This window comes from Marmota monax, unplaced genomic scaffold, assembly GCF_021218885.2.
Source record: "Marmota monax isolate L192 unplaced genomic scaffold, Marmota_monax_Labrador192_F-V1.1 WCK01_AAM20220418_F8-fsc00054, whole genome shotgun sequence".
Classification (NCBI taxonomy): domain Eukaryota; kingdom Metazoa; phylum Chordata; class Mammalia; order Rodentia; family Sciuridae; genus Marmota; species Marmota monax.
In genome coordinates this window covers 9,919,426-9,931,372 of record NW_026692145.1, presented here as the reverse complement: position 1 = coordinate 9,931,372, position 11,947 = coordinate 9,919,426, and the positions used below count along the sequence as shown (strand labels likewise).

Here is an 11,947-nt window from a genome sequence, read left to right as displayed (position 1 = left end):
ATTTTCTTTATTACTGACTTTTTTGTTTCATTATTTTTTTATATTATACAATGTTGATTCCCTTCTCAATTCCATATATATATATATATATATATATATATATATATATATAATTATAAATTTTCTTAATAGTTCCCCTGGGGATTACAATTATAATGTTAATTATAACAATATAGTCCAAAGTAATACCAACTTTATTTGAAAAACCTACCAAAACATTTGCTCTAATGTAGCTCCACCCCTGCAACATTGTTATTTTCATAAATTTCATATTTATATATTATATACCCATATATTATATTATATACCCATATATTTTTATACAGTAGTTTTAAAAGTCATATGTTAAAGAGTTACATTCGAAAAATAAACTAATACTGTCTTTTGTGTTATCCTATATAGTTTTGTGCTTTATTTTTTGGCTTGGATTCCAGTCCAATATAGGCTGGAAGTTTCCCTTTTGTATTTCTACTAGGGAAGGTCCAGTTCATAGGAAGAATGTTTAGTCCAAAAAGAATACAAATACCATCTGAGATCAGGGTTGACCAGATAAAGATGGGAGTGAATTTCCACACAAGTGCTCAAGGATGTCATGGCTCAATCACTTGGTTTTTTTTGATGACAGGGATTCTCAGTTCGTCTGCTCAGGATGAGGAGGGAAGTGTGCAGACAGCATGACTGACCCAATAGGAGGTTTGAAGTAGTAACCAAAAATACAAGAGATGGAGCTGAGACTAGAGCAGTCTTCCTACAATCATCTATTTGACTTTGACACTTGCCTAGGAATTCATTCCGCTGTGCAGGATATTTTCCTTTCCGAGTTCCTATGAACAAAGCGGATATTGGCTCACTGCAGTTCCTACCTCAGCTACCTTGCCAGTTCTCCCAGTAGGTGGTGCTGTGCCGAGGGAGGTTGGTCCCAGCAAACCTTGCGGCATGAGTCAGAACTTCTCTCTGTGACACTTCACGTCCTGCGGCGCAGAGGTTGATGTGGTGGTGAGAGGATCAGCTTTCTTCTTCGTGAGGAGACTGAGGAGGTTGAGGGAGGAGGAGGCCAGGACTGAGCAAATACTGAAATAGCACTGAGCGAGGACTGTGGGGAGAGAGTTGGTGGCTGCAGACTCCCCGGGCTGCAGCGGAAGTAGCAGCCGCGAAGCCATCGCTCTACTTCCTAGGCCACAGCAGCCATGGCGGTGGAATTTGGCGACCACGCCAGTGGCTTTCGCCATAACGAGGTGGTCCGGTTCATTAATAATGAAGTTCTCATGAACGGTGGTGGCCCGGAGTTCTACATGGCGTTTCGCTCTCGTCCCTGGAACGAGGTGGAGGACCGGCTTCGCACTGTGGTGGTGGACCCGCAGGTGCCTCGTGCCCTCAAGAGGGCGTGCACCTGGAGCGCCCTGGCCCTGTGCGTGCGAGTGGTGGCCAGGCAGCGGGAGCAGCAGGGGCGTCGGGTCCGTAGGCTGCAGGATCAGGTGGAGGAGCGCGAGGTGGCTTGCTGGGCGCTGGCTTCCGAGTTGCAGCAGCTGCGTGAGGAGCGGGATGAGGTGGTTACACAGTTGCTCTTCACCGGATCTGCCTTGCAACAGGCAGTGAATGAAAGTGATATGCTGCGTGGGAGGCTGTTCCAGGTTGAAGGGGTGGCACAGGTTGCCCCCCCAGCCCATGATATAGTCCCTAGTCTGAGAGCCGATCAACCAGGGCCTGCAGTTTGGCCCCAGAATGCAGAGCAGCAGCGAGAAGTGGGAACTGTAGGGAGAAATGACAGGCTGTATTTCGAGGCCCCAACACCAGCCCCGACAGCTGTCCTTTATATGCCAGGACCCCCGACTCCTTGGGCCTCACCTGTGCAACCCCCTGTGCAAGTCCCGGTGCCACAGTCAGTCCCATTCCCACCACCATTACCAGTGGGATTCCCGTACTTGCCACCTCCACCACCTGCAGGAGTTATGGAAGCAGAAGCAGGAGTAGTCCCACTTCAGATGCCACCTGTGGGGTTCTGTCCACCTGGCTCCTGGGTTGCAGGGAACTTCCATAATGAGACAGTCCCTCTGTGGGACCAGAGATACTATGTCCAGGCTGAAGGTCCTGCGAACCTTCAGGGGTCTGTCCTAGGGGACAACAGAAGCGTCAGCCAGGAAGGTCTAGAGAAACCCCAGGTGATGGCTCCCCTAGTCAACATGGGGAACTGTGGCCAAGAAGTAGTTCCACAGAGGTCCCAGGGAATGCTCCCCCCTGAGGACAGTGTGTGTCATATCCAACAGGAAGAACCAGAGCAGTCTCAAGGGATGACTTCCCTAGTTGACATAGGGAGTCACATCAAGGAAGAAGGTCCAGAAATACCCCAGGGGATGGTCTCCCTGGGAGACACAGGGACCCATAGCAAAGAAGAAGGTCTACAGAGTGTTCAGGGGATGGTATCCCTGGTTGACCTGGGTAACCACAGCCAGGAAGAGAGTCCACAGATGCCCCAGGTAACACACCTACTTGAAGAAAGTGGGCACCATAGCCAAGAAGAAGTTCATCAGAGGCCTGAGGGAATGTATTCCCTGGAGCACAGCAGAAGCCACTGCCAGGAAGAAGGTCTAGAGAGGGCCGAGGGAATGGCACCCCTTGAGTTCAGTGGGATCAACAGCCAGGAAGAAGAACATTTACAGAGAGCTCTGGGGATAACTTTCTCAGGGTTGAACAGAAGTCATGATCTGGAAGAAGGTGCAGAGAGGCCCCAGACAACCCCTGTGTGGGAGAGCTGGAGTCAAGCTGTGAGAGAAAGCCCAAAGAAACAGCAGCCTCAGTGGCAGAAGGCCAAGCAACCACAAGGGAAAAGAACACTAGGTTCCCAGCATCAGGAGAAGTATGCCTCACGCTACAATCAAGAGAATTGGGTCTGCCTATGGTGTAAAGCAATGAATTTTTCATGGTGCACAGCTTGTTACAAATGCAAGAAAGCCTCTGTGCCAGTTGAGGGTGGAGGTGTCAACACAGGACAAACTCACTGATTTCAGGAAGGTAAGTAAGAATGGAAACACTTTAAAGAGAAACCAATTTCCTAAGTCCCCCTGCCACCTTCTGACCAAAAGGTAACTTCACAGAAAATATGATACCAAAATTATTCAGAAAATCAAGTAAAATAACCTATTATCTCATTACTCAGATTAACTACTTTTTACTATTGTGAACACAAATGTAATTATTTATATTATTTCATTCATTTACTTCAACAAAGAGAGGCTATTGAAAAACACTCTTTAAATTGGAAATTTCTCCTAACTGCATTTAAATTTTGCAGGTGGTGGATTCTTGATGGCTGTTATGGAGTGGTTTATACCCTGGAGAATCTGATTATGAAGACTTTCCCCATGCAACCCCTCTTTTCTATTTTCTTCTTAACCCCCTTTTCCTGAAAATGCTATGTATTTGTGAAAAGCCGTATGGTTATAGAGTTATGAGCTATGTTGAATTTTAGAAAGCACTTTTTCTTGAAAACACTCTTGTCCCTTTGGAAACTACTATAGTGTTCATGTTTGATTCTTTTTGGTTCTTAAGTTTTATAGGTGAGGTCCTGTTTTTTTTGTCTTAATCCCACTTTGTTGCTGAAGAAGCTGAATCTTGCCCACTAAAAGATATCATCAGAGCTGAAAGAAATTACACCTTGGTTTTGATGGACCCATACTTTACTGAGACCCCTCACCACTGGAGCTGAGAAGAGAGGAAATTAGTGAAGAAGAGATACTTTGGTACTCTTCAGGTGGACAATGAAAAACTAAATTGCTTTGTTAGCAATTATTTTTTCCACTGGGACAAGGAATTAACTTGGAAGAGTTTGGCAGGGGTTGAACTGTTAAATTCTATATATGATAGCAAATTGATTAATTTCATTTAATTCTAAAAAATGTTATTAACTGAACTACATGGTATTATCTGGTGCCTATAGCATAATCTTTTTCTGTTGTTTAAATGATAGGAAAGAGCATAATTTGAGATACAGTGTAAGTCAGGAATATCTTTTTTTGCCTTGCATGTAGTATGGCCTTGGGTAAAACCAATTGAGATAACATTCAGATCATTGTATTCTGGGGGCAAAGTAATTGAGTGACCAAACTACTCATCTCCTTGGTCACAAGGGAGACAAATGAGCAGTGGCAACTACCAGCAAGGTGTCCTCATGAAAGTGTGGACCAACTATTATCCTAGCTGCCCTGCAGCCCACCAGAAAGATTACTGAACTGTCATGAAAAAAGGTAGTGTTTGGGGAATGTTGACTATACATTCTAGCCCTCCCGGCTGCCCCCATCTCAAGTACCTTTCCATCTAATAGTGAATAACAAAATGGATTCCAAAGACAGACATGGGGCAATGCTCTTTGTATGGCCAGTGCTTCTATTAGAAGAACTAATTGGGTTAAAATAGAATGGAATCAGGGCTAGCACTCCAGAGTGCTCTTGGGTCCCTTTTCTTCCACTGGATGTGTTATGCAGGCTCTCTGTTTCCCCAAGGCAGCTTCAAGGCAAGGAGGAGCCAGGTTAGAGCCCAGGGGGTGGGAGGTGAGAGGTGAGATCCACTTCCAGTCTGAACAAAAGGTTTCCCAAAGTTCCCTTGGAGTTCCTGCCCACCTCAATGATGTTAATGAGGGGGTTTTCTGATCCTAATTAGCAATAAAGAGTTTGAACTTCTCATATGTATCCTGTGTAGTGTGTATGGTGTGGAGGTGGGATTGGGGGTGGGAGGCAGATTTGCTTAGAGGTGGCAGATTAAATCCTTTTCTCTATCGCAGTGAGATGAAGGGAATTTCAATCTCATTCCCTATTGGAGGACTCCTTCTCTTCTTTCCATTCATCCAAGAATTGGAGGTACCTCTTTGGTGCCTTCACTATCCAGGTCCACATGGTCCCTTGAAGGTGGGCATGTCTGCTGTTCTAATGCTGGTGGGACATGCAGAAAGGGGGCTTAGGTAGGAGGGTGCTTCTGCCTAGGCTAGAGTCCTAAAGCTTCCCTCCATGTATGGAGAAGCCGTTTCCCTTAAGTCTTGTCTCCTCCAGGCCCCCTGATGTCCTATGAGCAGAAATTTTCCTCCTGCCTTTCTGCTCTCCAAGGTACTGTCCCCTCCTACACAATATCTTCAAGGTGCTCATGATTCTGGGAAGTAGCCATGCTGTAGGCTGTTCAGAACAAATATTCCATGAGGTTAAGGGGAATGGAGGCTGGTTACCTGCTTGACTTAGGGACAGGAATGGGAACAGAGAACAAAAGTGACCTTGCCTCACTAGAATTTTCACTTTCCTAAGAGCTAATGATTATGGGGGGAGAGCTTTGTTATTGGAAGGGGAGCATTGGAGTGGAAGGGATTCAATATGGACATCAAACCTAAAGTTAATGATTTATTGGGGTGCCTTGGTTACTTGGGAGGGGAGTATTAGAGAGGAAGGGATTCATCACGGACATCAAACCCAAAGCTATGTTGCCTGTGTTGAGGCAGACTTTGTGATATTCATGTTTGCTGATAGTTCCTTGAAATTTTTGGAATATAGGACACAGATGAGACTTGGGAATGTTCCAGCATAATCTATTTTCATGTACCAGCAGGTCATTCTAGATCTCACTATAATTGCTGCTTTTATGGCTTCAAAACAGACTCTGCTATTCATTGGCACACATTTAGGTCTATATGAAAATAGATTCCCTCTATGCGTAGCTTTTATGTATTTTAATATGATTATACAGTCTTCCAGGGCTGACCTTTTTCAAAGCAACCTGAATTCATTGAGGCTGCCAAATCACTATTTTCTTTTAGGCTGGGTACACAAAAGAAAGGGCAGCAGGTGTCTATGACAAGAGCGTGGGCTTTGAAGCCAGAAACACCTGAGTTCAGAAACTTGCTCCATTACTCACTAGCCATGTGACCGCAAAGAAATTACTAAATTTCTCTGGGCTCCAACAAATTTTAGTTCCCATTCCCTACCATTGGAGTTCTGATCTTGATGCTAGGGTAATGAGTATAGGTTTTATTAGGGGCTAATGGTGAGAGCTACCATTGAGTGCTAACTGTGTGCCAGACTCTCTAAGCATATTATGCCTTTTGTTGACTGTAGTTATGATAAGTATCTATATTAATATTTCTTCAAAATGGGCATTATCATACCATTTTACAAATGTGTTAAGTCAATACCCAAATTTGGTGATGGTGAAGCCCGGCTTCAAAATGAAATTTGACTGGCTCCGTATGTCTGTATTTGTAGGGCATAATGTAGCGTGTGGGGCATGTTGCATCAGAAAGGAGGAAACCTAACTTGCTATCCGCTTCCTGGTCCTGGGGCCACATGTGGCTAAGACAGCGCCTGGCGATCAGCCAGAAGGCATTGCGGAGAGAAAAATCAGACTACCTCTGGGATAGGCTCAGAACCCTTCTGCCCTCCTGGATAGCTGGAGTCTCCTATTACTGCCTGTAGGATGGGTATACACGTGAACTCGCCCCACCCTGCTGACCTTTACCCTGATTGGCTCCTGTGCCTTATATTAGCTGTGTGTGTTTATTCAATAAACTGAGATCCAGCTTTGACTGGTCTCCCTGATTGTCCTCTGGCGGGGGAGGGCTGGGTTTGGGCGGTCAGTGGGCCTTTCCTTTCTTGGTTGTCCTGGTCAGGGCGTGCTCTCTCCCAATCTCTCCTGCAGGTCAGGAGGGAAGGGGGGGGGAGCTAAAAACCCCGACATGTATTCTTCCCATTATATCATATCACACTATCTTAACCTTTTACCCATTTTGAGTAATATCTCCAAATTTTAGGATGTGAGACTATCTAGGCTGCCAGTGAGTAGGACCATTTATAATCTTAATCATGAGGACTCCCCAAGTTTCCTCATTGACTAATGTTTATTTTTTATATTTAATAAAAATATTCAGAAACACATTGAAATAAGTATAGGAAGTGTTGCTGCACTAGGTATCTATAACCCAGAATACCTCATACAATTCTTTGAGTATAACGCCCTATTTTGTTCACTGTTGGAAGCGTTCTCTTCAATGGACCTAGGAATTCCTCCAGTCAATTAAATTCTGACCTGTCTGGTCTAACTTCTCTGGGGTATAAAGCAATTGTTGATAAACATTTTGTCATCCCAAGTGTCAATTTTAGAGGTAAACAATGCCCTTAAGATCTTTTTTTTTATTACTTTGCAGATCAGGTAAACAGCAAGTATTCAGGACAGTGTTGTTATCAGTTGGGTAATGTACTCTGTGGAAGTAATTGTTATTGCCTTCAATGAACTTGTGTTCCATTAGAAAAAAATAAGGTAAGTATTCAACAGACTGTAGTTTTCAGCCTTTTCCTCAATTGTTAACATCATCTTTTGGCCTGTAGATGTCATTTTTTTGAAAGATTCTATATAGCAAAGGGCATCAATTAGTAAATGATTATTTTCTCATTTAAAATTAAGAATGCCTCTATAAATGTCCCTCTCACAGTCAATATACTTCTAACAAGAAACAGTCTTTTACCATTTGAGTATAGGATTTTTGTGATGATTCATTGAATTGTGTTATTACTATTATTGTTACATGCAGCTGAATCACAGGCAAATGGACCATTTTTGTAGGCTCTTTGTAAGAGTGAAACTACCTCAGAATCCATTCAATACTATCATCTTTTTTTGAGAGAGAGAGAGAGAGAGAATTTTTTAAATATTTACTTTTTAGTTTTCGGTGGACACAACATCCTTATTTTATTTTTATGTGGTGCTGAGGATCGAACCCAGCACCCTGCGCATGCCAGGCGAGCGTGCTACCGCTTGAGCCACATCCCCAGCCTATCTTAAAAGTCTACCTACTGTCTTGAGAGGCTGAGGCAGAAGGATTGTAAGTTCAAAACTAGCATCAGCAACTTAGGGAAGCCCTAAGCAACTTAGCGAGACTCTGTCTCTAAATAAAAACTTAAAAAAGGGCTGGGGATGTGGCTGAGTGGTTAAACACCTCTGGGGTAATCCCTGGGACCAAAAAAAAAGTTTATAAATTTTGGGAACACAAGTTATGAGAAACCTCTGTAAATGCATACTAAATCCTAGTATTTGCTAAAGGATTTTAGAAGTATCCAAAGTCAGTATGTACCATTTTGGGTTGTAAAGCTTCCATGGTAGCTAGATGGTTTCAAATTGTGCCCCCAGTGAACCACAAAATTGCTAAGAAAGTTGGCTTTGCTTTACTTCAAAGTAACGTGCAGTATTATAGCTTCACTTGAGACATTGTCCAGGTCTTTGATTTTTATGTCTATATCTACTATTTTAGGCTTTATTCTTCATTCTGCACTACATTACTAAAATTATTGCACACAAGGCAGAAACCTATGATTACTTTTGTGGTAAGCAGCATTAAACCATATCCTAGTGTTTATTAAATGATGACAAAGCACTCTCTCAGGGTTTTGTCTATAAGTAAAAGTTTTAGGGGATTTAATATCATTTATTTTTTGCTTGATATATATTTATTTTGATCATTTTGATGAACAACATTGGCTCCAGAAAAGGAGTGAGAAAATATTGAAAATTTCATACTATTATTACTAAAATTCCCCAAATTGCATAGTTTTGAAATTTTAGAATATAGTTGACCTGCTTTGTAAAAGACTCATACTAGTGAATTCCCAATTGATCAAAGATTCTAGCATTTTTTCATGAAATCCTTATTACTGAGAAGGAAAAGAAAAACACTGCCAATGTTGCCTTATGTAACTACACAATGCATTTAAAAATCTACCATTAGCTATTTTGTTTACCAGATGATAATAGTTAATTTGTATTTTCAAACCTGTTTAGGGGATGTTTACAGTCCATTTCATTTTATTCCTTTTCCAAATTTTGGTGTTTGTGATGTATAGACCAAAGTAATAATTCATGTTTTAAAACATCAAAAGTTTTTTTTATAAATGTTTAGACAAAAATACATTGACAAAATAACAGTCTTTTGGACTTAATCTTGTAGATTAAGTACCAGTGGTGGAACTTTATTTTTGAGCTTCCAAAAAAAAAAAATGTACCTGATACAACATGGAGTATAATTCAACTTTCAGAACAGATTTTTAGATGGCAAGTTGGAGCCTCATTTATATAGAAGTGATATTTGCTTGTGATGATGTCATACTCTGAGGGCCTCCACCCAGGGTCAAGGGAGGCAGAAAGATGATTCAGTCACAATCCAAAGGTACCTGGATTGATAAGGCCAAAAGAGCTACATGATGATTTATTTCTCTGTCAAGCGTTGAGGTTTGGAATGTGAAGAATTGTTTCTACCAAAGTGAGGCAGACCACGGGGTAACTGTTGTTAAATGATAAATGTCAAAATAGTCAATGTCAGAAATGATGTAAAGGAGGAAAATTAGAAGCTTCTCTACTTGCAGAAAGTTCTCACTATAAGGGAAAGAGGAAGGGGAAAGGGAGGGTGCTAACTAGATTCCAGATACTGTGCTAAGATCTAGGCTAAGATCTTCCAGGGGTTTACAAACTGTAGAAAGAATAGTCTAAAGTATCTGTTAGGTTCAAGGGACATCGTATACTCACTTTCATTTATCCTCAAGGGAAAGGTAAGAAAAAATGGCTAAGGAATTGCCTTCATTTGGTCTAGAAAGGAACAAAAAGAACAGTGGGTCAATAAGACATTTGTATATCCATGTTGTCCCAGAATATAAGATGCCTAGATCACTTAATTTTATTTTTAAGAAATGGAGTCTTGGTTTGTTGCCCAGGCTGACACCAAACTTCTGGGCTCAAGCAATCCTCCTGAGTAGGTGGGACTGCAGGTGCATGCCACTGTACCTGTCTAGATCACTTTAAAAACAAACCCAAAATTATTCAGTGTTCTGTGACCTTGAATAGATAAACTGATGATCTAGATTCTAGGCTTATAAGCCTGGAAAACAGACCTCGACACTCAAGAACTTTCCACGACATAGTAACAAATGAGATCCAGGCCAAAACAGTGTGTCTGATCTAATAACCCATATCAGATGTGTTGTGTTACTGTTACCCCAAGAATAAAACCTCAGAAGCAGGCAGTTTCAGCTAGCATTAAGGGGCTTTCTTTTAGGATAAGTAAAAGTGTTTTGCATAGAACACAGAAATATAAACAACTTGCCATCTTGAAGAAATCATGCAGGTTCAGAAGTCAGTTGAGCTAGATGTCCCATTGTAGAGCCCTATCCTTTCCTCTGTCAACATTTCTTAAGTGAATTGTAATAGTCTGTTTGCTTGTCTTCTTCACTAGCCTGTAACATACCTGAGTGCAGGTCATATGCTTTTATTCTCTCTATCCTAAGTACCTACTGTATTATCTGATATGTAGTAGGTGCTCATAAATGGTTTAAAGAATAAATATTAAAGCAGGCTTAATAAATACAACAATCCTGTCTTTGGCTTCTCACTTTCAAAAGGGCTTTTAGAGAAAAACAGCCTCCTATAGCCAGATATTATCTAAAGGAGGTGCTTTTTTTTTTTTAAAAAAAGAGACATTTAAAATTTTTTTCTTTTCACATTTTTTTGTAGAGGAAGTAAATTTTAGTAAGTGCTGAGAGAATGTGTAAACTCATCACAGGTGACAATATCATAACACTGTCACTGGAGAATTCACACCTATAGATAAGCTAGTGGAAGAAGAAATTTAGCTTAGAAAGGTTAGGGAAAAAAATTTTTGAAATGTCAGATCCACTCTATAAAACTGACCACCCTTGGCATGGTTCTTTTAAACTACCTGGACTTGAGAACAGCCTAGGGCTTTTGAAATGAAGACAATTAGCACCTCAGACAGGGCATCCACATGCAAAATTCTATCACCTCTCAGAGACCTTAGGAGGTGACAAGTTTAGATAAGAAGACACTTTCAACCTTGGCTGATGGTTTTTCTAACTTTTAAGGCTTTTTATATTTGATTTAAATGACATCTATATTCTAAAAGATTGTAGTTTTCTTTAAACTGTATATCTTTCTTCTTCCACCCTATGATTTTCACTTCATAGGTTATTTGAAAACAAGAACAAAATCTTTCCCTTATTGAGCGAGGCTTGAGGAAACAGATCTTGTTTCTTGCACACAAATGAGAAACAGTTCATTTCCCCTCTGTTTCTCTCTAAAAAAGCACCTTCAGCTTTCATTTAGAGCACAGGCTGGAAATGACATTTGGGGTCATCTGGTCCAACTGCATCTGATAGATGGACAAAATGAGGGAGGGAGGGAGGGAGGGAGGGAGGGAGGGAGAGAGAGAGAGAGAGAGAGAGAGAGAGAGAGAGATTGAGATTTAGTGGTAAAACATGGAATATAATTCAACTTTCATAATTGTTAGACTAGGGTCCTTCCATTTCATCTTGATGTTTTAAAGGTGGGCCCAAGGTATGTAGATTGAATTGTGTGTGTGTGTGTGTGTGTGTGTAAAAGACTATTTCAGTGATTTTATTGTCTTGAGTGTTAATTTTATTCACTCACTCAGAAAATATACTTAGCATCTACTATGTGCCAGACACTGGGATACAATATTGAACAAAGCAAACAAAAATCCTGCCGTAATAGACCTTAAAGTTAAGTCGAGGAGACAGATAAATAAACAATTAGTTAGATTATTCTGCTCCTAAGTGATTTATATTTGTTCTTGGGGCTCATTCCCTAACCATTTGTCTAAGAGTACCTCTACTATGGCCATTGTTCTCTTGTCTCATTTCCCTCCCTTTCCTCTCTCATGGGTATGAAGAGAGTAGAGGAAGACAGCCATTTCAATTCCAATTTTCTCATACTTCAAGCTCAGCATGAAGGTTTGAATTTGCTAAAGTCAGGTTTAGTACCAGTGTAGCTCTTGAGTGAAGATGTCAGTATTTTTCATCAACACTGCACTAGTGGGCTGGCTCAGCTGTCAGCTTGCTTGTGAGATGACAATGAGGTACTGGATGTGAGAGTTGTACTATTACCTTATAATTTATCT

General features: G+C 41.3%; 1 protein-coding gene across 1 annotated transcript; it reads left to right on the top strand.

Moving 5' to 3' along the window:
- The first annotated feature begins 1,187 nt into the window (after positions 1–1,187).
- On the top strand, positions 1,188–2,617 carry Tex13d (TEX13 family member D). The gene is made up of 2 exons (XM_058571052.1): positions 1,188–2,474; positions 2,561–2,617. The coding sequence occupies exons 1-2, from the start codon at positions 1,188–1,190 to the stop codon at positions 2,615–2,617; spliced, it is 1,344 nt and encodes a 447-aa protein (XP_058427035.1).
- The last annotated feature ends 9,330 nt before the right edge of the window (positions 2,618–11,947 follow it).

Excerpts from the sequence above, each read along its gene's own strand:
- Tex13d (XM_058571052.1), top strand. The coding sequence starts at position 1,188 with ATGGCGGTGGAATTTGGCGACCACGCCAGTGGCTTTCGCCATAACGAG. Across the intron at positions 2,475-2,560 it reads AGAGTCCACAGATGCCCCAG|CAGAAGCCACTGCCAGGAAG; the intron begins GTAACACACCTA and ends CCTGGAGCACAG.